The 25,868-nt window shown below is 37.2% G+C and overlaps 1 protein-coding gene across 1 annotated transcript in view; it reads right to left on the reverse strand.

The window, feature by feature from the left end:
- Positions 1-25,868, reverse strand: part of LOC139695158 (ALK tyrosine kinase receptor-like) — a 118,940-nt gene that overhangs the window by 49,655 nt on the left and 43,417 nt on the right. The window contains exons 6-8 of the mRNA XM_071593812.1: positions 24,821-25,011; positions 23,493-23,594; positions 20,738-20,963 (exon numbers count right to left, since the gene is read on the reverse strand). Coding sequence (XP_071449913.1) covers positions 20,738-20,963; positions 23,493-23,594; positions 24,821-25,011 — 519 coding nt within the window. The remainder of the gene's footprint in view (positions 1-20,737; positions 20,964-23,492; positions 23,595-24,820; positions 25,012-25,868) is intronic.

Consider the following 25,868-nt stretch of genomic DNA (forward strand, 5'->3'; position numbering starts at 1 on the left):
GCTGGAATTGGATCATCGATGTCACCAACGCGGTTATGTTCACGTGCCGTAGCGATTTCGCTTGCCTCGCCAACGTCACCCCCCTCCCACTTTCAACGCGATACGCCATCCGAGAGAAAAAAAGCAAAAACTACCAAACAAAGTAGGAAGAGTATTACCAAGGGAAATAAAACACTTGGTCCCATTAGTAAGCTTGAAATAGAAACCATAAAACTATTTGCTAATGGATTCTAATGTATATTTGTGCAATCACGTTCGCCAAATCTTCACGGACCACATAAATATCCAACAGGCATATCTATCGATTTCCCTCTGGAATAATATGAATAACTTTTTATTGTTAATATGAAATAGCATATTGTTCTTTATCACATGCATTTGTGTTTGGTATTATTTTTTACTTATTTTAGTATAATGTCATGCGATTACATTGCAGTGAATATCTGATTTGTTTGCCTTCTCTCAGATTCACAAGTTTGATTTTTCCCCTGGAGATAAGAATGCTAGGAAAATAGAAAGATAATTAATTATTCAACCGAACGTTTTCATCCGCATTCATGATTATTTGCGTTGAAGTAAATGCGTGAACGTCACGAACAGGCGATGACTGTGCCCTAACCTTCATGAATTGGTAGTCTTGGAAATTAACCAGTCTCCAAGTTTGAGACGATTTCCCTTGACTTCCACTCAGAAAGACATCCATCCTACATGTCGCGATTTTAATCAACCTCTTTGTTCAATAGTTTTATTTGTGACAGTATACCCCTTCTTGCTCTTGCTTGGAATTTACTTTATTCTAAGACACTCGTAAGGGGACTCCAGATGCTGCAAAGGAAGAATGGATACGTTCCTACGAAAGAAAGAGCAAGTGAAACCAACTGACCGATTTAATAATGACCAAGTTCTTTAAGTCAGAGGTGAGTTAACAACTCCTCGAAAGAGACTCAGAAAAAGAATTGGAAAACTTGCTTGACACAAAATACTATAAACCACTAAAGACATGCTGAATGGGACGATAGAAGGAGCGTCTTTGGCGGTTTTACTGGCCATTAAAGAGCCGTCAAAACCTCTTCACCCACTCGTGAGATTACTTTTGCATTCATTTCACAGCTATTGTTACTCTTAGCAATTATTTAAAGGCTAGGGTAGGATTTTCATTGACCGTTAGACTAAGCGATATTTTTGAGCCCTAACTAACTTAACACAATATTATGATGCAAAAATTACAGAATGTAAAAAATTCTCACCTTGACCGGGAATCGAGCCCTCATTCCCCGATGCCCGATCGCTTTAGCCAGTTAGGCTATCGAGGCGTCTGCTCAAACTCCGAAATTTTGGGAACTTTAAAGGAACAAGATGTCGAGGCGAAATATCGTACATACGTACATAGGCATTCGTAGTCATTTGCGATGCGCCACAGTCCACGAGGTTAAAGCCAACTTTAAATAGTAAGGGTGTTTTACCATAGACAAATGCCGAGAAATGCACATTAGCGGATGACTCCGTCAAAAGTTAATGCCGCGGCATTTCCCGCAATTAATGCCAAATAAAAAAACATATTAGAACCCCACGCAACATATTGCAAATACTAATTCTTTAGCTTTGCATACTTCCTGCCTCCTTCAATTCGATAAAGAATGCCTATTTTTTTCTCCCTCTAAATCGCTCTAAAATACTATTGAAATAGTATTCATGTTCTCCATCCATGTAGTCTGCATTGCGGAAGCGTAGTGTAGGGTTGTCAGCCTCGCAGGATTAAACTGAAATCTTCCTAAATCGGCCATTTTACGTTAGTCTACCGGTCGATGTAAATTTTGAAATGGCAGAGATTTATCGCCGAAACACGTTGAGGCATTACCTAACATGACAAAGCAGAGAACCCTAATTAATCCTTCAGTTACGAATACTTTCTGTCGCCTTTCATACTCTCTAGCATGCCTATTCCTTTCCTCCCCTATCTCGCCTGATGAACATCCTCTCCTCTGTCACATTCTTTAAAATTCCATCGCACATCAAAACGCTCTATATTAATTTTTTTGCCTCCTTTAGATTTTCCCCAACAACCCTCTCTCCTCCCTTGCCAAATAATCGATTCCCCTTTACCTCAATGGCCAAGTTTCCGAGCTTTACCAAAATATTCTCCAAAAAAACTATTCGAAACGACTGATAAATTTTTTAATGGGAGAGTGCAGTCAAGGGGATAAGAATAATGTTTCACCTTGTCTGGAATGTCGCAATAGTAGCAGAAAAAAAGGGAATGTTAATATGAACTTCATTTTCTGAAAGAAGGTGACAAAAATGTACCAGGACACAACGTTCAAACCCGGATTAAGACTTAACTGATAAACTAGAGGGGAATCCCTTTTCTGGGGAGTATCGGGCATCAAGATATTGTAATTTTATCTTCTATTTCTTTGAGTAACGATATGAGAACTAAATTGAAATTTCGAAGAGAGAAGCATACAGATTGGCCTTATTTTGAATGATTTCGATGAATTTCCCTGGAATTGGAATATTTTGCACTGACTTGGGAACGTGTAGCACTTATAGTCCAGGAACCGACGAAATTAGAAATATTAATCCGTCATTTATTCAGATAAAAAACTTAAGGTCATGATGAAGGTATGATAGAGAAGAAAAACGTTCACAGAATTATAAAATTGGGGAAATAAATTTGTATAACTGAAAGGAGGCATTCCTTTGAGAGGCAGAATCACTACACGTAGCAATTTAAAGATTAAGGGAATGTCAAAACAACGCAAAAAATGGATACTTTTCTTGAAGAAACTTCTTTAAATGTTATACCATAAACCTTGTGATAACAAAAGCTTCTTTGATACGTACCGAAGTGGTCAACTTTAATTAAAAACAATTCACATAGAAAATGACAGCAAAAGAAGTGCAGGGTCTGATCAAAACTTAATTGGACTTATTTTTTCCGAAGGGCTGAACGGGCGGCAGTTTCTCTGGTTGGGTTCAAGGGAGGAGAGTCTCAGAAAAGACAGGAGGCCAGTGGCAGTTGGATCCTAGCCTTTTCAGAGTGCGGATCGTTCGTCCACGAAATCTCTATAACGTGACCTCGTTATGCTATACCTTGAACCAGTAATTGGAAGACCGTTACGCCATCAAATTTTGTGGAAAATTGAGCAAAGCCTAGAGAGAGACTCATGACATGCTTAAGGTAGCTTATGGTGATAAAGCTATGGGTAAATCAGGTGTTTTTAAGTAACACAAGTTGTTTCGGGAAGGTAGAGAAGCTGTTGAACGTTCGGGACGCCCTTCATTCTAAAAAATGACGAAAATCTTAAAATAGTGAAGGTTTTGTAGGACAGAGATCGCAGCTTAAGTGTTCGCATGGCTCCCGATGAACTTGGCAACCCTATTAGTGATAAGCATCGACTTATGACCGAAAAACTGAGCATGAGAAAGGTGGGTGCTAAGTTGGTGCCGCAAGTGCTCTCGCACAAACAAAAGGAAACTGACAGGCGGATCTGCCGAGAGATTCTCAACCATTTGATCCAAATGTTTTTAGAAAATATACCACCAGATTTTTTCCTCTTCTTCCGCCTCAAATCAGTGCGGAAAGGACGTCACCACGGCTCGGTGGAAGCGTAACAACAGGCCGTGACGAGGGAACTGAGCAGCATTTGGGGCGCCGACTTCCAGTAGGCGTACAAGACGTAGAAATCCCGCTGGCAACGGAGTGTGGAAGCACAAGGCTGCTACTTCGAAGAATTTTGAGTAAATGTATAAATTTCCTTGAATCGACTCAGTCCTACTACTTTTGGGATGGACCTTGTAGATTGGAACCGTCAAAAGAATTTTGGGCATTCAAAAGCGTAATTAAAAACAACTGAACGGATATAAAAAAACCGGGAGAGAAATAAACAATAGGAAATGCCTAATACAATAATTGTAAAGTCCATTGCATCCATTTTTAGACGAAGTGGGATTCTGAAGACAGTTGTGAAGAGGAACCGAATGATGAGAAAATCAGAGTAAGACCGTAATGATGTTATATTACTTTTAAGGATACTTGGGTATATACTACCTTGATCAAAAATTTCCCGGAATTTATTCAGAAAATTAAAAATACAAGTTTATTCATCTAAATCTATATTGTCCCCTTCAAAGTAATCCCCATCGACTGCAACACACTTATGCCAGCGCTTGATCCAATCCTCGAAACATTTTTTATATTCGGTTTTCGGTATGTCCATCAGTGCTTCCTGCGATTTTTCCATTACTTCCTCTCGGCTGCTAAAACGCGTTCCCCGTAATGGTTTTTTAACTCGATTGAACAGAAAGAAGTCACAGGGAGCCAAATCAGGTGAATTCGGTGGCTGTTGGATGGTATTTGTTGCATTTTTCGTCAAAAAATTACGAATAATGATAGCACTGTGCGACGGTGCGTTATCATGGTGCAAAATCCACGAGTTTTCTGCCCACATTTCTGGTCTCTTTCGGCGAATTGCTTCACGCAAACGTCTCATAACGCCCAAATAATACTCTTTGTTTACTGTCTGGCCTTCTGGCAAAAATTCATGATGCACTACACCGTTGTAATCCATGAAAACCGTCAGCATTGCCTTCTTTTTTGACTGAAAACGACGTGGTTTTTTTGGTCTCGGCTCATTTGGTGAACGCCATTCACTTGCCTGATGTCTGGATTGCGTGTCGTACTCATAAACCCACGTCTCGTCTCCAGTAATGATCCTTTTGATGAATGTGGGATCGGATTCAGCCTCGCAAATCATGTCTTTTGCGACGTCAACACGGTCTCTTTTTTGCATGAAATTGAGGTCTTTTGGAACCAACTTTGCTGCTACACGACGGAAACCCAAATCATTAACCACAATGTCTTGGGCGGATCCATAGGCAATGTTCAAGTCCTCCGCTATTTCTCTGATGGTTAATTTGCGGTTATTGACCAACATTTCTTTTACTTTATCAATTTTTTCACCGACTTTCGATGTCGATGGTCTGCCACTGCGTTCATCATCTTCGATTGACTCACGACCACTTCTGAACCGCTCGTGCCACTGGTAAACGACCGTTTTTTTTAGAGAATCGTTGCCGAAACACTTTTCCAACATTTCCAACGTCCGTGCGCCACTAAATCCGTTTTTTACGCAAAATTTAATACAAGTTCGTTGTTGCAAATTTAAATCCATTTCTGAAATTGTAAAAAATCGCCAACACACACAGAGATAGATGTACTCTTGGCTACGTAACTTTTGCAAATGTCAAGTTATGACACTAAGATTTAAAGGGAATATCAACAACAGATGTACCAATTTAACAAAAAAAACAGAACTCAAATCGGAACGATGGGAGCGCCACACGGTGGTTATTCCGGGAACTTTTTGATCAAGGTAGTATATTAACCGTGATCATGGAATAAAAGAGTTGAAGTCACTTGACTGACCTTTTTGCACATTTCTCGTTGAAGACACTCGACAGAATTACGAAGAATATTTTTTCATCCAGGACTAGATTCCTTTTTCTTTTCGATCCCCTTGTTTTGGTGTTTAACCTTTCCCAAGGGAATAAAGATACAGAAATATGAAATGCAGAGTTAAAAGGTAGTATGAGACAACATAATACTCAGATACCTAGGTGTAATTTGTATAACCCAACCTCTTGTACTGCTGTCACCAAGGTTTCGTTTCAAACAATCTGAATTAGCTTTATGTATTTTCACTACAGCAGCACACGACGACACTGTCCCTCCTATGCTGACCCCTCAATCACCTCAAACCGAAGCTTCGGACCTCGAGTGCCAATAATAATACCCCACGCCCTTTCGCGAGAGATTCATCCATTTTTCCCTCGGAATGAATACCACCAGGTTGGCACCACACTGACAGGTGAAAAAATAAAGGACGATCTTTGATCCACGCGCGGGAAGAAAATGTCAGCTTTTGTCGGACTTGGGTTCTGTACAAATAAAAAAAAAGGGTTTTGACCCATTCTATTTCCTTACTCCTTTCCCAAACCCCCTCCCTAAAAGCATTGTCTGGAGCAAACAAAACAGAAAAAAATATGGGGGCTCGATTTTTCTCCCTCTACTCCAATCGAGGGGAATATGAGAGAAAGGGCGAATAAGGGAGAGTTGTATAGGGAGAGAGAGAGAAAGAGAAAGAAAGGATTAATTATTTCCGCGAACCAGTGGTGGCGCCAGCTGGTGGGTAAAAATCGGAGCCATGCACGTGCTTCGAGAGAGTCTCACTAGATGGGGGAGTGATTGCGAGGTGTTATTCGAGCAAGGGACACTGGCGGAAGGGGGTGAGGAGGAAAGGGGACAGGAGGGGAGAAATGGGTGGAGGGAAGATATAAAACTAAAGGGAAAATGGGGGAAAGGAGGGTAGCATTATAGAAGAAGGGAACGTCCCCTCCAAACAACCCTCTAAGTGTTTTGGTGAGCGCAGTCCCAAAAACCACCCCGCATCTCCCACACTGAAAGGAGGTGGAGAAGTAGGAGGAAGGGGAGGTTTGTTCGGTAGCTGTTGTGGGGGTGGAGGAGCGCGGTGGCGGGGAAGGTGTATAGAGGAGAGAGCCGGAGCTGAGAGAGGGAGGGAGGCAGTGGTGCTCTTCTTTTGGGAGAGGGTTGAATGGAGCAGAATGAATGGCGAGGATCTCTGGAGCAAGGGATTGCGGGAAGGGGGGAGGATAGGGAGAAGGATTGGTGGGGGGACGAGGGTTGGCAACGAGAGATAGGGAGAGCAAGAGGGGGAAGACGGGGAGAACGGAGGCATTGGTCGATATAATATTCGGTTGGGGAGGAGAAATCCCAGCCAGGCTCGTAAATAGGATTCTCTTTCAGAAGGGAAGGAGGACCGGACGGAGGGAATATGGGATTTAGTAAAGGTAGGAGTGGGGTAGGGTATGACAAGTGACAAGGAAGACGTGCGGACATTCTATGCGCGAAGTATAATGCGCGGCGTCCGCCAAATTTACCTGAATTAAAATCATCCCCGCGACCGTGATCTTCCGCGTCGAAGTTTCAATTTTCCCACGAAGCCGTTGTCTTGAGGATGAAAGTGATACTCGGGATTAGAGCGGAAGAAAACTTTGAGGAGAGTATTTGTATTTCAATTTTTTCAAAAAATTAAATGGAATAATACGCAAAGCGAAAAATACTATTGGTTTAGAAGAACTTATGAGAACGTGAGAAACAAGCGAAAGAGAGCATTTCAAGAGGAAATTCATTTCAAATACAAAATTCAATGGCGGTATTCTATTTGTTTGACTCTACATTTTATATTTGTTATATACACCTGTAATTTATAATTTCAAAGGAGTCTGAGGGCCAAGGAAGTTTAAAATGAAATTTTGATACTGAAATTTGAAATGTTTTAATTATATTATTTCCAATATTTTTCATCCTTGTTGTTTGGATAGTAAAATACTACCAGTTAATTTTTTCGCGAATAGGCACCGCGATGCTGATTACTTATGCGACCAAGTTTCGTGTGGCACATGGATAACCAAAGCGGTGAAATGGTGGAGAGTTGGGTAAGATTCTTATCGCCAGCAGACCTATGAACGCCCTATGAATTCCCTATGAAAGGGTTTGAGTGACTGCACTCAGTATGGCAAAGGAAGGTGAAGAAATTCTCGCGGAAATATGAAATTGATTGAAAAACGCCTGGAATCTCTTGAAAGGTCTGATTAGGTGACTAGAGAAGCCTAGTAGTGTCCAGATTAAAGTTTGTTATTTATTTGCGCTTATCATTTGAAATAGCTAAAAATTTAATAAATCGTAAATTTATACTTCCCGCGCATATTTTTGCCTTATGGTTGGTTATAACGACCAGAGGCTGCATAACTCAACAGGCGATGCGAACTTATGTAGCCCCTATTTATCTTTGTTTTCTAATATGATATGACCGTAAAAAGCCAATCAAAATCTGTCGTTTCGAGAAATATTGGCTGATTCGTTTGAAATTAGATTTATAACTATAGGCTGCATATTGTTTTACGGTAGCTTTTATTTTCCATCATCTCCGCCGTATTAGTTTAGAATGAAGTGAATGCTAGACATCTTGAGCTCAAGCATATTCCCAATTTATACTTTCATTTCAATAGAGAACTTAGATCGAGGATAAACTTGAGGATTACCAAGCGTCCCGCCCTGCAGCGATCGTGTCAATCACAACGGAATCTTATCCATCCTCCTAATTGCTTCGAGTTTTTCGTCGTGGAGATAAACTCTTTTTCCTTTTCAGCGGTACCCCAGAGGACAACTGTGTAAAGGTCATGATAGGGTCTCCACAAGTGCCTAGAGAAGTTGGTCATTGGGAACGCTTTTCAGAAGGGCAGCGGAGGTCACCCCAACTAATCAAGCGCAACAATGGGACGCATCAACCGACTAGTTGTCCCCTGCTCTTCACCCTCTCCCTCATTCCCTTTTGTCATCTCGAAAGCTGCACGATCGGACCTCTCACACCTCACAAGCTTCTCCTCGTCCCCTCGTGATCCCCGCGAATTTTTTCGACCCGTACCTACACAGAAGTATCCACCGGACTGAGAGGAGGAACTGAGAAGAAGATAGAGAGAGAGGCGCCGCACATCGTAAAGGCTTCTAAGAGAACGAGCTACCCAATTTTTTTAGCGATCCTATGTCATCTTTACCTTTAGGACACATACGAAAAAAAATAACTCAGTAATTAGGTTAAGAGGGAGGGTATGGAGAAGAGTTCTCGCCTTGTTTGACATGCGCTGGGTTTCCGACGGGCTCTCTAGTTGTTCTTAAAATGTCCCTCAGATTTGGATGGAAACATATACGGTCACATCCTGTCACCCAAAGGAGACCTATAATTGTATCGTGTGCTACATCAATGTGGATCACAGGAAGTTTTATGCATTGGGCTCGGTTAATTTGAACTAGTCCTCAATAGTACATTCCCTCAGACTATTGAATCGTTTAAATCAATAAATATTCTCTTATAACGACAGAACCGAATTGATGAATCCAAAGTTAATATAACAGAACAGGTTGGATGTAATCACCTAGCTAAGCCCAGTGACGTGTGTAATAAAATAAATAAACAGGGTAGGAAGCTTATCCCTTTCTCTGTGCCGCTGGAAGTTTCCCAGTTACCTAGAAATTCAAACAGAACGAGTTTTCACTGTCTTTCTGGGTGTGTCTCCTGACGTCTCCTGAATTTGAACCCGAGACCCGTTGTATGGTTGACGAACTTACTGGGACCACGAGTAAAATATACAACGAGTAAAATCAATTCGCGAGCTAATATTTTCATTTCGAGTGAGTCATCAACGTGTTAATGCATATACTAATATATATATATATATATATATATATATATATATATATATATATATATATATATATATATATATATATAATCTACCAACTGGGACAATTTTAAATATACTCTTTGACGTATTGGAACAAAAAATGATGTACATTTCATGCTGTCAATAACTTACGAATGGCAAAGGAGGTTCCTTGACAGCGAGATAAAGTTATATGCAGAGGTGAGCATGAGGGCTAGCAAATTGCGTAAACTGGCGAAGAGTAAAACTCGCTAAAATCCATGAATGAAAACAACTGTCATGGGCAAGATTTCGTGAAAATCCATTGGTATATAACGTAAACAATAATGGCCACTTAACAGTCCGCAAGCGGTTGAAGAAACAAGTTCCTTCGTCATTTCAACTAAATATTTGCTTTTGACGACACATACTGAGGGCAGAATGACGGATTCTAAGGTGTTTTCGCATGCTATAGCCTGGATAAAAATCATATGGGACGTCAGATGGATTGATTGTGACACCAAACATATGCAATGTGTCCTAGGTTTTGTCCTCATTGCTTCATGCGGCATGTTACTTTTTCAACTCCTCTCCCTCCCTCCGACGGTGGATAAAAACGCTCCCATGGTTTTCTCGTGCAGACCAAACAGTTGAACCCCCACATCATTCGTCAACTCTTCCTCAGGTATTCCCACTGGGTGATTCGATCCAGGCACAGCAATTGGGGAACAAAAATACTCTATTTAGGTAATTTTCAAAACGATCAACATCACGAACAATCAATGTCACGCCAGGAGCTCCTGTAGAAGGAGCACCTTGACTCAGCTCTGACCGATGAATAGTGTTCTTAGCCAAATTCCTTCAGAACTCTGGAAGGGGCGTAGAGTTTCTGAGAAATAGGAAAGGAAGATCAGGAGCCGGGGATTAAAATATAATAAGATATTTTGTTTTCAGGAGGAAACACCGGAGGCGTTGGAAATGTTCTGCAAAAAAGTGATGAAAATAAAATGAATCGAGAGAGTAACCAATGAATAAGTACTGAGAAGGGTGGGTGATGAAAGAGACTTTTTGAGAATATTCGCAGGAAGAAGAGGGAAACTAATTGGCCTCATTCTTCGGCACAATAGCTTACTGAAGGAAACATAGAGATGGTAGGAATAACAGAGAAAGGCCAATGATGAACTACGGGAAGCCGATAATGGGAGGATGAAGAAATGGATAGGGACAAAATAGTTTGGAGATCTTCCTCAAATCAAACCTCTCATTGATAATAATTAATGATGATGCATAATGCCATGTTTTGATTACTAAGTCAAGGCAAGAACATTTTTGTATTAATAGATTGTCAAGTCTTGAGAGAGACGTATTTTGAATGGCCCGTCCTTCAGGATTCATCTGGGGAGTCCGAAATCATGAGTGACGATATTGAAAAACTGAAAGATATTTCGTTCCACATTCAAGTACTATATTATCTCCATGAATAACTCACCTTACGTATACCAAAACCGTGATGCGAATAATACTTTAGGGAATTATCTGCGTACGAAATCTCTTTTGTCCACGGAAAACGCTCATATGACGACCATGCAAGGTGGAATCCAAAACATGCTAGCCAACATGCGTGTGACCCATCCAATCAACAGGTTTGATATTCCGACCAAGCATTGGGCGATTTCATCGTCATCACCAAGGTATTGTAACTATTTAAAGGAAGGTAATCGACAGTCCCTGAAGACTACTTACTTCTATCTAAGTATTGTGGGAACTTCCTATTTATTTTCTCCTAAATTCTGCCTGCCTTCATGCTGTCTACAAAGTCTACTATTCCTTCCTCCACCCCTCTTTCCATAACATTCTCCCTTCTATCACTGTCTGCAGCATAACAATACATTCCAATATTTACTCCTTTCTCTGCCTTTTTCAGATTTCCCCCAGTAACTTCCACTATTTGCTCACCTTGTTTAAAACACGGGCTTTGTTCTACCTCTCTGCTTAGCCTATTTTCTCCATTATTCGCCAAACCCATAAATGAAAGCCTCCAATCTAAGCTCATCATATCACCTCAAAGACGAAGTCTCACAACCATAAAGCGAAATCGAAACCATGCGAAAAAAATCACTTTGCATCAAGTGAAACTTTTGCGTTCCTTTTCCATTTTTCTCGAAATTCGGTGCAGTTTTTCTCGCAGAGAAGAATTAATACACTAAAATCCTGGACCAAAAATTTCAATTCACATGGTGATAATCAAAAACCTCGGATTTCTTGGCGAGCTTCGTGGGGGTAAAAATGTGTCTGTTCATTCATTACGAAATAGGAAAATGAAGAATGGAATCAAAGCAGGAACGCGGGGAAAAAATATTCGCTCAAACCAGGAACCCAATTAGTTCTGCTTTTTGACGCCAGGGACAGCAGCATCACAGCATTATCGACATTTTGCCCTCTAGAAACCAACTGAATAACTATTACGAGCTGAAATTCATTGAAGATATTGAAAACGTGTATCACAATAAGGATTAATTCAAAGATACATTCGAAAAAAATTTCCGCGCTAAATGAATCTTGCAAGTAGATCGAGCAGAATAAATGGAACATTAAAATACACCACGGTATCTTTCTTTGGTAAGATTCGAAACTATCCGTTTCCTCAGCACGAGTGGCTTCTCTTGATATAGTGAATAACGGCTGAATAAACAAAATTGTCACATGTACAATATACGTTCGTTTCTGATTTCCACCCCTTAGAGAAGTTATCGGATTATGTTAACTGTTGGCAAAATTCCATTCCCACAATTTATGCGGTCGGCAAGCTGCTTCATTGGACTCTGCGAATATTTGAGTGAACATTACGTTTCTTCAAATAGCATTACCATTTTATCTCGGTGTTCGTTAAAATACGTTTGTTGTTTAACAGAGTCATTACGTTTTTCTTCGAAAGCCAAGATGCTCCAATTCTCATTGACATATTTTTAGGGTACTCAAGATCTGAATATGAGATATTCTCCTTGATAGATATTTGATCACGTTGAAATAAATGTCTCATTTAGCGGGGCACTCGTTTTCATAATTTACTTCGTCTTCTTATTGCGTTTAATCGCATATATTTAGGAGATGTTGCTTTTAGGTGAGCTGTAATATCCTTATGTAATGCAGCATCTATTCCAGAAGTACGACACCATGGTAACCGGGTTGTAAACTAAGCGTACCTCTCTCACTCAGACAGCCGACCAATTCACCATTGTATGGGACAAGAGATTCCATAGTAACACATTTTCAAGTTCTAACTGGAACTAAATTTTTTGGCTGTCGTCATCCCTGATATCGGAATACCGAAGTTTCACAAGTTTCCTGTTTTCTGGAAAAAATAGGCTGCTTGAAGAAAAAGGCAAAACGGCATAAATTGAACCCTCAAGCCACTAAGCACAGGCGTACTCGGGGTAACCATTTAACAGAACCGATCTGAATGGCTTTAGAATGGCTTTTATGCTTTAGAATTCAAAGCACCCTACTTTTATTTATCATTATTACATAGTACCCTGCAAGCCACCGCTAGAGTGTGTGGCAGGGGGTGATTACTCACCAGACTAATTTTGACACAAAAGACTTTTCCCCTAGCGCTGTCGGATCCCTTACCGTACGTGCGAAAAATGACATATTAAACCTAGTTGTTCCACTCCTTTTCCTGTGTATTCTCCTGAGTAAAATCGTTCTCCTTATGAGTATATTTTTTTTAAATTATTTTTATGAAGGGAACAAGTTCTAGGTCCAATGGTGATATTGAAACTGAATTTATTTTTAGATAAAGTGCACTCCTGCAAGGTTGTGGGCAGCAAAAATATTTTATCTCATTCCGCGATTGGAGGATATGGAAATGAATGAAAGGGAGAAGGCGGGAATAAAATTTGATCACAAACCGGAATTTCTCCAGTTAGTTCTACATTCTGGCACCAGTGACAGCAGCATCAGAGCACTATCGACATTTTGCCCTCTAGTAACCACCGGTACAACTATTACACTCTGGATTTCATTGATAATATTGAGTACACACAACTCGGAATGAATGAACTTACATATCATTGTATTCATTCAAGGTTCCTCATTTCATCTTCACTTCTGAACGCACACTCAAAGTTGATAATTTCAGTACATTCGGTGAGGAAAGTAATCATACTGAGATCAATTCTGTACAAAATGAAGAGGGCGTATTAATTACCCAATCTAAATATTGTTTGCACAGTAATAGTGAGCGAACTACGATAGTGGCATACATTAACATAAAACTGTGCTTCGAAAGTGACATTGGTGAAAAAGTGCGCGATAAAATTATGTGGCGATTGCTAGCATATCGCGGTAATTATTTAATGTGATACATTCATCAGAGGTGGTATCCATATTCATGGTCGGTATTACGTAGAATTTAAGTTGATAATAAAAACATAAGGTCCTCTAATTACGAAGAAGCTTCCTCTATTATGCATGTTTTATCATTTGCTATTATCTATTGGCGTTCTTAGACAAGTGATTATAGTAATAACTGTTGCCGGTGGAATGTCTAATTTTGAATTACTTTATGGAGGATTTCCTCTCTTGAATTACTTTATGGAAGGCTATACACTAGTATTTAGATTCTAAATTCAGCCCTGTCACAATCATTTTTATGAAGAATTTCAACGAAAGAGATGCACATGTGTTATCAATGCCTATTGCTAGCTCTGTGCTTAACTTTCCTGGCGACTATGAGTGCTTCTTCTCTAGAATTGTCTTCTCATTTAAGATACCCACGAAGAACAAAAAAATGTGATCGCTGCATGTAATAGTTAAAATTGCATGCATTATTAATTAAATATATCACAAACTTGTATTAATAATTAAATGTACACGTTAGAAATCTAGGCTACGGAATTCACAGGAACGATGACCTTTGGCCGACCAATTAACGTGGCCTTGAGAAATTAACTGTCAAGTTATACACGGAGTGTTCGTTTTTTCTTTTACTACGTTATGCAAACTGCTTAGAAGTTGAAATCCACCCAAAGTCATTGGAGGCATAATGGATTTTCAGCGAAAGGTTTTGAATTACACCGTCAAACCTACGGTTAATTAACTCTCTGATTCCAAATTCCGTTCTGGATTTGAAGGAGCCACTCAATCATTCGGTCAAAGTTTGGGAGGGTGGAAGTAGTTCTTCGCCTAATTGCTCCGGGCACTTCCTTAATCCGTGACGATCACAGCCGCTGTGCTCAGAAAGGCAGCTGGTGTAAAGGCCGCGGATGGGGTCTCCCCAAGTGCTCTGGAGGCTTGGTCATTGGGTAGGGTCTCCAGAAGGGCGGTGGAGGTCACCCCAACTAATCAAGCGCAACAATGGGACGCCTCATCCGACTTACTGTCCCCCTGCTCTTAACCCTCTCCCTCCTTCCCTTTTGTCATCTCGAAAGCAGCACGATCGGACGCCTCACACTTCCCTGGTCTCCTCGTGATCCCCCGTAAATTTTCTTCGTAAATTTAAGTCCTCACGCACAGGAGTCGCTCAAGGGGAGGGACTCATTTGCTTCCCTGGCTACCGACTGACGCGCTCGTTGTTTTTGAGGGGAAGTAGTATTCTATGTGAATTGCACCCCTGGGAACCACAAGGAAATCCTCTGTTCGCCAATAGGAGCAACGAGAAGAGAGAAGAGATGGTGGAGTACAACTTCGACATGATCAACCGAAATGAAAAAACAAACCCAAAGAATAATTACAGAGAAAACGCCGTCATGTGCACCTCGAATATATTTAATGAAGAACAGATTGAGCATGAGAGAGGAGGGGATTGGTCATGGAAGAAACACAGAATCGACGCATATCCCCGTTTATTCCAGAATATTCCCCTGAGTTAGAAGTCCGTCATTCTGCTTGATCGACAATGCCCACCTCCCAATGCATGAATATAAGAATGGATGCATTAATGGCGATGGATGATGCATGATAAATACTCCAAAAGAAGAGATTGAAAAACTTAAACTGCACCAATCTGATTACATCTTCCCTTTGAATTAATTAACTTATATATACACAAAGAAGTAAGAAAAAGTGGACACAGGACCTATTGAGAAGTAATGAGATGTGAATTTTGCAATGGAAGGAATAAATGCTGTGATACAGAGGAAAAAATTGCCTATTTCAGCAGTATACAGGTGGAAAATATAAGCAGCTGAGGAAGAGAATATCCAAGAAAAAGGTTTTGAATAAGCATGCAAGAAGTCTGTTTCGGTGTGTAATGATTTTATGAGACAGTCCAAAAGCCACCAAGTACTCAAAACAATCATTATTGGGCTGACCTAGTGATGCTACTCTGCGGTTGGTCAGCTAAGCCAAATTATAATTTTATATTTGAAAAAATACACAACTAAGAACTGTCATTGTTATGTGGAAAGAGCTTTCAGTACTGGGAATCGCAGCAGAAATGATTTTTGTGAATTAATAATGGAATATTTGAGAGGAATGGTGAGACAGGTACACCCAGGGAACAATGGCAGAATCCTGAAAGTATGATCCTCCTATCTTATAAGATTTATATGCTAGATTTTCAATCAGACATAGGAGGGAGAAACAGTGAGTGAGTGCCAAAGAAGGTCCTTTTCATACGTGCAAAAACAAGGAAACATCTTAACAACTACAAAGAATGAATGGAACATCTTAATTAGCAGACTTTTACCAGCATCGTTGAGAAAAGACTGCAAGAATCACTTGTAAAAAAATAAGAGAATGTAAGGCTTCACTTTTTCTTGATCCCGTATGAACAAACATATGATCAACCCCCAGCAGATGAGTGAAAAAATGCATACCAAGTTTTGAAAAATTCATTTTACATCTGTGGATTTGGAAAAGATGTTCAGCTCTGTGCCTATTAACCAATCATGGAAAGCAATGGAGCATATTAGTATTGAATCATCTCTAATGTCCCTTATTAGGCATGTGCAAGGGCAGTTTCAAGCTGCAATTAAGTTACAAAAGAAAATATCTGCTTTATCTACAAATATAGGATTTGGACAAGACTGCTCTATCACTATTCGTTTTTAAAATACATGTGCTGAGTATATGCATTATAATGATGGACTCACTCACATGGTGACATGGAAGTCCCCTTTGAACTTGGAAAAATACCTATTTTCTTTACTGTTTGCAGATGAAAATCTTTTAAAAGCCATGATGAAGCTAATATCATAATGAGAAAGCTATTGAAACATATCTGGATGGTAGAGTGATTATGAATAACACTGAATATATGGAGGTAGGAAGATGAGATATCATTCTGCCCCAAAGTACCATAACAGCAGTTCATTAACTTAGGCTCAATTATATGTGAATTATGGGGTTTTGCAAAAATGAGGTGCAATCAGGATGGGGCCCTGTTTAGTAGGGTCCTATATAGGTAGATGAAGAAGAGGATCAATTCTTTTATTAATATATAATTAAACTACTCCATTAAATCTATGAAACATGAAATTTATCAGGAGTAAAGAAAAATTATGGCAGTACAGTGTAAACAAATAACAAGAATAAAATGGACAAGGAGTCAAATGAAGACGTTCTCCATAATGTAAATGAAGCCTATAGGAGTCACTTGAAGATGAGAAAAACTGATTGGGCACATCCTGTGGTACGGGAGTGATCTCAGAACCACAAAGACAAAATATTGGAGAATAAGAGATTGAAGAACTATGAAGGGATTGGAAAAGTAATGTGATACATTGGACTACTGCCATAAACCAATTTGAACTGATGACCCATGAGGATGATGATCATTGAGGATGAACGCCACCAATTTCTATATTAAACAGGTATTCTTTATTACTGTAAGCTAGCAATACACTAAGCTAGAGCTTGATAAATTATGCATTTTAATTTGACACACTTTCGCAGAAGCATATCAAACTTACTGAGGAGACTTAAAAGATGCTATAGGAAATCAGTTTACCTTTGAATTTCCCTTTATTATAAACTTTTGGGAAAATAATAATAAATAATTTGATTATGTTGAAGGAATAATTGCTTTATAAAATTAAATGCCCACTGCTGATGAATCTGCTCATTAATTAAACACTTTGGTAATGTGCATAATCCATTATTTGCCTTGGGGCTCATTTCATACTGTAAGCTGGCAGTAGCTATCTTTTTGTACAATTGCCTTCTATTTTATACGGATATTTATGTTCCCTTAACTTTAGTTATTACAAAATTTTACATGGAATTAAGTTTTAAAAAGGGTAGAAGGTTATAAAAGAGGACTTCAGAGACTTAAATTAGTAAAAATAGAAGGGATACCAGGATAACCTGAAAGATTTCTTTATCATATCATAAAGATGGGGAAAGAGGAGGGAAAGTAATATGTGTTAAACAGGGCAATGAAAATTCAAGTAAATGAGATAGTAATTTTTAATAAAATGACCAGTGAGAGGCTATCGATTATGAGAAAATTTTTAGAACAGAAAATTAATGAATTGAATCATAAAATTTCCTTGCTGTGGGGGAGAAATGTATGGTGAAATCATCATGGCAGAAGGTTTGATATAGATGGGGAATGCCATGCGAGTATGGTCCATTCAAAGCCAGATAGGAAAAGTGCTAAATACAAGAAAATAATTTAACTAACTCAAGAATAACTCGGCTGTCAACCAATATCAACCAGTTAGAGATGCAAAATTTCTGCAGTTGTAATTGCATAAAATCCTTAAACAATCAAACTGACAGTAGTGGAAAGGAAATCTCAGATGATGGCCACAACTGTTTGGATTGGTACATGGAATAGGAGTCTCCCCATTTAAGACTTCTCCTTCCTTGTAAAAGGACAATGTTAAGGATGAATAAGTGTGTAAAAAATTCCGGTAAGAGATGGAGTGACTTAATATTAATTTGTTAGAACTGTGTGAGGTGGAAAAAATAAGGGAAAAGGGTAGTGAATGCACAAGAAGTAATGGGAATTTATAGGTAGAGATAAAAAGAGACCCAACCAATCAAATGGCAATCCTCATGTACATTCTGATGAGTTGCCATCAGGAGGAACAAGTGGATGTTGTATGCCTAATTAAAAGAAAAAAATGGGAATGTACTGCAAAGGAAATGCCAAAGGAAGAGGTCTGCAAAAGAAGAGTTGTGATATATTTAGTCAACCAGGGCTGTAGGATAATGGATAATCACAAATTTGCCAGAAAGTTTAGGGCCAAATGGAAGGGAGATATTTTTTGGATGAATGAATTATAAAAAAATATCAGTTTTGATTCCTATTCTGAAAAGAGTACAGCAGGAATACCTGAAGATGACAGGGCCATGCTAATAATCAGCATAGGTTGTTCAGAGAATCAATATCAGAAAGTTATATAATTGTGCTGAAAACTGCCTATGTAAAGATCAGATGGACTTCATTATGGGGAAGGGAGATTACATTAATATGAAAATTGATGGAACAGAATATAGCCTAAATTTAGGATGCCTTTATGTGCTTCATTAATTTTGAGGAATTTGACTGAGTAATGAGGATAAAGCTGATATTGCAGCACATATAAGTTGGCTGGATGAATATACGACTCTTGGACAAAAATTTGGCACCTGTAATTGAGCCAGATGGCACTGTTAACTGAGGGAGAATCAGGATTGGTGGTGATAGATGGGGTGATTAGACAGTCTGCTATCACTGGCACTCTTTCACTTTCTCTATCACTTATATGTAGGGAAAATGCTAAGGATGATGTGGGAAGAGCTTGAGCTGAGAATAAAATTGGAGTATTGTGTGACTAAGCTAGTTAGATTTGCAAATGATTACATCATAATAAGTAAGACAGTGGAAGACTACAGCCATTGTTGGGTGTGTTACAGGACAAATGCAATGGCCAAAAAATGTAAGTAAATTGATGATAGGTATGCTAAGTAAAGGCACAAGGAAAATATTAGTAAAGATAATGAGAAGAGTGTAATGCTATTTGGATTTGAAACCTGGTATTTGAGTCAATAAAATAAGAATAGACTGGAGGCTTTTTAAGTGGGGATGGAGAAGAATTGAGAAGATTATTTGGACAGAGAGGACCAATAATGAAGTCTCAAATGGAGTAGGGGAGAAGAAGAAGTCACTAGGTGAAATGTGAAGAGAACTGAAAAAGTGACTGGAGGAAATATTGAGAGGTAGGAGCATGTTAAAAGTCATAATAGAAGAGGAATATTATGTAGTAAACCAGGAAGAGGTAATAAAAGAATTGCCTTTTTAGATTACATGAAGACCAGTATGATGTCTGATAAACTGAAGAAGCTAATAAAATAGAGCAAAAAAGAAAGTCCATACAAACATAACACTTAATATTTTTTTAGGAACTGTCTCAAGTTTACCATTTGTAAGTAGATAATCGATGATCGTGAAAATGATACTGTTGATTAAAATGATACATTATACTGCTTGTCATCAAGGACTATTATTAATGTAAATAAAATGTAATAAACTAATTATTAATCTCCAACTTCTGTAAAACGATCACTGTACAGCCAGTGGAAGCACATATAGTTAGCATATATTTCAATTAATTCTAAAAGTAATACAGGGCACTTAAACTGCACAGAACATGGATACAGTAATTAGACTCGACAACTATTTACCTATCTCCTTAGAAGATAGAGTTGGACACACCATCTTCAACACAAAAACTGTTAGTGTACACAATTAAATCCTACTGTAATGTAAATAAATATTTGCATGTATTGAATATTTTATTACTTTTTAGAATTTTTTAGTCTTATATTTCTGGAGAACATGGTTGAATCCACAAATATGTATCAATATGGCTTTGCAATTTTTATACATACTAAATGAGCATTATATTGTAAAATTCTTAGACTATAGCATAAATGAAGTGCCCTATACCATTCATCTTTCACCATTTGTGTATGTTACATTCTATGATCCTGAGGTGAACAAATTAAATTTGAATAGGAATATAATAGAACATGTTTCTAGTAAATTCGTAACCTTATTAACAAAATTATGATACTTAGTGCAAGATTAGATATTTCACAAAATTTTAAATTAATATGGTCTCTAGAACCCTTTGGTTAAACTGATTTAAATGATCATTTCTGTTGTTATAATCATTCATCACTACTAGATTTATGAACTAAATTAATTTGACAAGTAAGTAAATTTTAGTGAATGGAATAAATATTCATTTTTCAATCGAAAATGCTAACTAACAACATAAAATTTGGAACTTAAATGAGTTAGTTGAAACATTTGAAGTAAATATGAGTCAATTAAAAAAACATGCAAAAATCTGCTGAAATGCATTTTTTTAATAAACTGTTTGAAAAAGTTTGGCCTCTTATTGCACTACTTAGATCCATATTTTACTATGACTGAAACATCACTTTTACTGAAATGACCCAAGGAAATAAAAATGGCATGTAAAAAATAGCCATTAAATCTAAAAGAAGCACTTACTTGCATGCAGTAACCAAGCCTCTCCAGCAATGTTGAAAATGATGGTCTGTGGTCTGGTCTAGGGTGCCAACATTGAGTCATTATTCCATAAACTGGAGAAGGACAGTGAGCTGGAGGCTCCAGCCGTCCACCAGATGTAACCAGTTGCATCACCTCTTGATTACTACGCCCAGTATATGGCATATACCCTAATGACATTACCTCCCATAACAGAACACCAAATGACCTGGAGTAATGACAATCATAAGCCCATGCAGAGAAAGAAATGCAGTCATTACTTTAACATAAATGACACAGAAAGTACAATGCTCTGCTGAGTGCATGAAATGTTTCATCATAAGTATGCTTTCAAAAATGATTATTTTTAATGCAGATGAAAGAGTGAATTCTCAAGTCTATATTATATTTCCATGCATTACAACCATTTCCACATAATTATTCACTGCACTTAATTGGATTCATTAAAGATCTTTGGTTAAAAATGGGGCTGATTAACTTTTAAAGGATTTCTTTTAGGGCTAAAATGTTTGTAAATCTAAACATCTTGAATTAAAAAATATTTCCCAGATTTTTTGCATAACATATTCTTTTAAGTATATTGAACAAAATAAAACGTTAATATGAATAACATAAAGGTAAAGAATATGATAAAGAGTGGTTTAACCTCAGAGTAAGGATAAGTTGGAGCGACTATTTATTTTTTGCACAGTGGTGAAGATGGGAATTATGAGGTATATAACTGTAGTCACATAGCTTCTGGCTAGAAGCTGAGCTATCATCATAAATGAGCATGAGTCTTCTGGTTAATTTTTACAGTTCATTTTGTTATAAATAAATCAAGGCACTGATAATTGTGATCCCTGTTAAATTAATGGAAGGAGTTATTTTATGATTTGAATATTTTTGATGGGTATTTGACATTTTATTACTGTGTATATTCCATATCATAGTCAGCTTTGTGGCAAGGTATTACTCTGCATTAAGTAGAATAGCGTTTTATGTTAAGAGTAACAAAATAACCTTAAATCTCTAATGCTATTTGTTTAGAACTCTTTTGATTTCATTGGATCTAGACAACCCATTATCTGCAAATAAATATTTAGCAGTCAAAAGAGATCAACATAAAAGTAGAGATTTCACTCTCTTTCTGGATATAATTCAGCTTGTTTCACTTTTACAAGTTTTATTTGCTGATTCTGATCCATTATAATTGAAGAATATATTAAAGTATGAGGGGTTTCATTATGTTGAATTTAAGGACAATAGTTGTGGCCAGGGGTTGACATTAATCTAGGATGCTTGCTGTAGGTGTCTAAAGGTTATGAGGCTCAGTCTATAGCATTAGATGCTCATAAATAGCAAAAAGAATTAATGCAAACATGCAAATTGTGAAAGCTTGGAGGAAGAGAATTAATAGAAGAGATCAAGAACAGGCAGAGTTATTTGAAGGAAATAAGAAGAATTTCTGGGAATATGAAGAAGAGGACAAGGAATGACTGTAACAAAGAATAGGATGGGTGGTATTTTGCGAGATGAATGTGGAATAGAACAATGTTGGAGGGAATATTTTCGGGATTCATGAAATAGAAACACGTAATATGAAAATAAGGTGAATATATCAAATTGTGGAATTTATTGGGACTTTGACAAGTGGGGCACATGTAGAGTTTATCAGAGTTGAACAGAGAGTGAAATCCAGGGTAAATGAAGCCAAAATTACAGCAGAATTGTTTGGTAAAAAGAATCGAATGAATAATTGGGCACTATGTGTAAACAGTAATTTTGAGAGGCAAGTTAATGATATTTATGGTAAAATATTAAATTATTTTGCCAGAGTGTTTGTGAAAAATAGTAGAAAAGATGAAGCAATAAAAATATGCGCTGATGGAGGAAGAATTGTTGTCATTATTAGTTATGTGCAAAATGAATATTGAATTAAGTTAGCAAAGATACAGAGTTAAACCACTCACATTTTATTATGGAAATAAAACTTGGGTATGGCAAGATAATCATGGATGTTGCACTAAATGTTTGCCTACTTGAGGAGTGTTGGTGGCAAAAATGACAGTGATAGGATGAGGACTATGGAAAATATTAGAAAAGGATGAAGCAGCATAGAATGACTTAGTTAAAGCATGAACAATTTCCATCATTACCTAAAACCTGTGGTTTTTCAACAATGCTAAATCCAGAAGGAAATGGCACCAATGGTATTATGATATTAAATCAAACAATATTAATATAGACTCGATATCATTGGGGTTCTCATTTAAATTGCTTTGTATGATGAAATTGGTATAGCTTGCATACTACCTCCCATTTTTAGTAAGCTCAAAAAACTCTGCTATATGTTATTACTCTTAATTTTTTGTAATTACCAATATTTGTTTTTTATTTGCACAAATTTTATAGGCATATTTCTAATCTATTTCCTTTCTAATCCTCTCATTTATGGATTCACTAGGTTGTTAATTTTCTGGGGGGCACAGTGCCTAGTGGATAATCAAGAGTCTACTCTTTCTTTTGAAATGTACATGATAATAATGATTGATTGTTTTAGCAAAATCTTAAGTACAGTAATAAAAAATAAAGAGTACTATTTCAAATTAGTTCACTCATTTCAATTATCATAAATCATTTCAAAATACAATTTCATAATGGCAATTGAAGGAATACAATGTTCATGATAACATTTTCAATAATTTGAAACGTCTAATAATCTAACTATAACATTCAAGGAGTGGACGTTACTCACCAAACATCTGTTTTTGAGGTGAAGATCCCATCTAAGAATGCTTCAGGAGGCATCCATTTAACTGGTAGCATGGCTTTCCCTCCCTTCCGATAATAATCAGCCCTAAAGCAAGAAGGTTTCCATTCAGAATTTTTTTAATTTTGACTTGTGTTAGTAAAATCTAAAAAAATGTAAATGTAAAAAATAATATTGGTTCCTTACCCAAATTAAAAATAATTATATCTTTTTGTCAACCTATATGAATTGGTAAAGTTGTGCGTACCATAATTCATTAACCAAAATTATCATTTCATTAGCAAATATAAAATAAAGTACATTATTTAAATTAGAGCATATGATAATTTTTTTAAGCATTGCCAATGTACTAAAATTTTGAATTTGAATAACATTTTGACTTCACTACATAGTCTCCATATGCCCTAGGTAAGCTTTAGATCCTCCTAAAAACCTAATTAGTTTTGCAAATTTTAAAGTTAAATAATTCCTGAAAAAATAACTTTGAGTGGGTGCACAAGTTGTTTAAGTAATTCTGCTTCACCATACAAAATGATAGTCTGTTAATTTTTACACATATATGTAATACATAAAATAAATAGGGGTATTTTCTGACTCTCGGTAACCAAAATGTGGGGCAGTCTGGGTTGTGGGAAATTTCGTCTTCTAGTTTTGTTGCTGATGTCACAATAAAGTAATCAGTCTTAATTCATGGGCCTTCATCAACCCAAAGTATCAGGAGACTATTTTTTATTTATACATGCTATGTATGAAACATGTATACTTTCAAAGCTAAGTGATTGAATAATCAGGTTGAACATACGTTTTTAAATAATTTGAAGCAATAAATTGTAATATCTATTCCCTATTTCAATATTGATGGGATGAGATTTGACTAATATATTTTAATAGGAATTAGCAGGATGCCCCTCAAGATAAAATTGCTCCTATACTCAGTTGTATAGCATGAGCTGAAGTTATGTATTTATTTATAGAAAGAATGATTAATCACTAACATTTCACATTAAAAATGACTGTGATAAGATCTAAATGCGCATAAAATTAATAAATTTTTACCAGTAGTAAATGATATTGATAGAAGAAAATTTTTCAATTAAAAAATGAATTAGGCCTTTGTGACACATTATTATGGTTTTTTAAAAAACTATCTCCCTGTTTCAAAACAATATGTCATCATATTATGCTTCTAATCATAACTTGGATGATATCTGCTAGGATGCATAAAAAATATTTTTGAACTAGTTTTCACTGTATTTTGAACCAAAAGAAGCATATGCACTTATTTCTAGACTAAAATGGTAGCCAAGCATCACCTGTAGATATCTCTTGCCATTCCAAAATCAGCAATCTTTACAACTCTGCCAGGGCCCTTGGTAGTCAAAAGACAATTCCGGGCTGCAATATCACGATGAATGAAGTGATTCTCCTCCATGTACTTACAGCCTTTTGCAACATCTAGTGAGCAGTTCAAAAGGTCTTTCATCGATAGTGGAGAAGGTCGGTCCTGAAAAGAGGAGGATTTTTATTCCTAGAATCCAAGCTAGCTCTATCACAAGGAATTTGTTTCCATTTAGCTTAGGGCTTCTCCTTTTTATTTATATTTTACTGAGAATGCATACACATTTTTTCTCAATCAATAAAGTTGCTAATACAGTGTCACATGAAGGTATGCATTGTTTTTGCTTGTAAATTCATGGACAATTCTTTATTATGATGTGATAATAATTAATAAATTGATGCTCATTGGTAACTTAAAGCTTGACGATATTTGTTTTTTATAAGGTGGGTGTCAAAATCATTTTCATATCCATTAAGCAAACCCAGTCAGCAATTCGATATTACACAAATGCATGCTATTTCCAACATTAGTCTTCCAAAGTGACTCAGATTCTGGGAAGCATTTGAAATTTTTTAGGAAAGAAGATTTCAGAATGTGAATTGTAGGGGAAAATTTATTTTTCTTAGAAAAATGTGGGCAAAAAGCAACTTGTGAATGCATAAACTATGAATTTCTCTCAATTTAGTTAAAGAGTAAGTACATAATTTCTGGATGAAAAACATTGTTTTCCTAATGTAATTCCTACAGACCTTTGTAACCCTGCAGAACTTTCTAGTTTCATCATATGTTAATTTTTACAACGATTTCCATCCAGTAATCACCACTAGCAGGTGATTATCACTTTCTTTGTAACACTCATCCATTCATTTTTTTCAAATACCTCCATTTTTACTTAATATGCTTTAAATGGCTAATATAAAATTTCATTTGAACAACACACAATGCAGTTCAAACTTAATAGGATTCTTGAATTCTCACTTTCCAAATTTGGCATACACTCTTTGCATTCATAATGCAGAGAA

The sequence above is a fragment of the Hetaerina americana genome, unplaced genomic scaffold (genome assembly GCF_022747635.1).
Source record: "Hetaerina americana unplaced genomic scaffold, ioHetAmer1.1.p SCAF_6, whole genome shotgun sequence".
NCBI classification, from domain to species: Eukaryota; Metazoa; Arthropoda; class Insecta; order Odonata; family Calopterygidae; genus Hetaerina; species Hetaerina americana.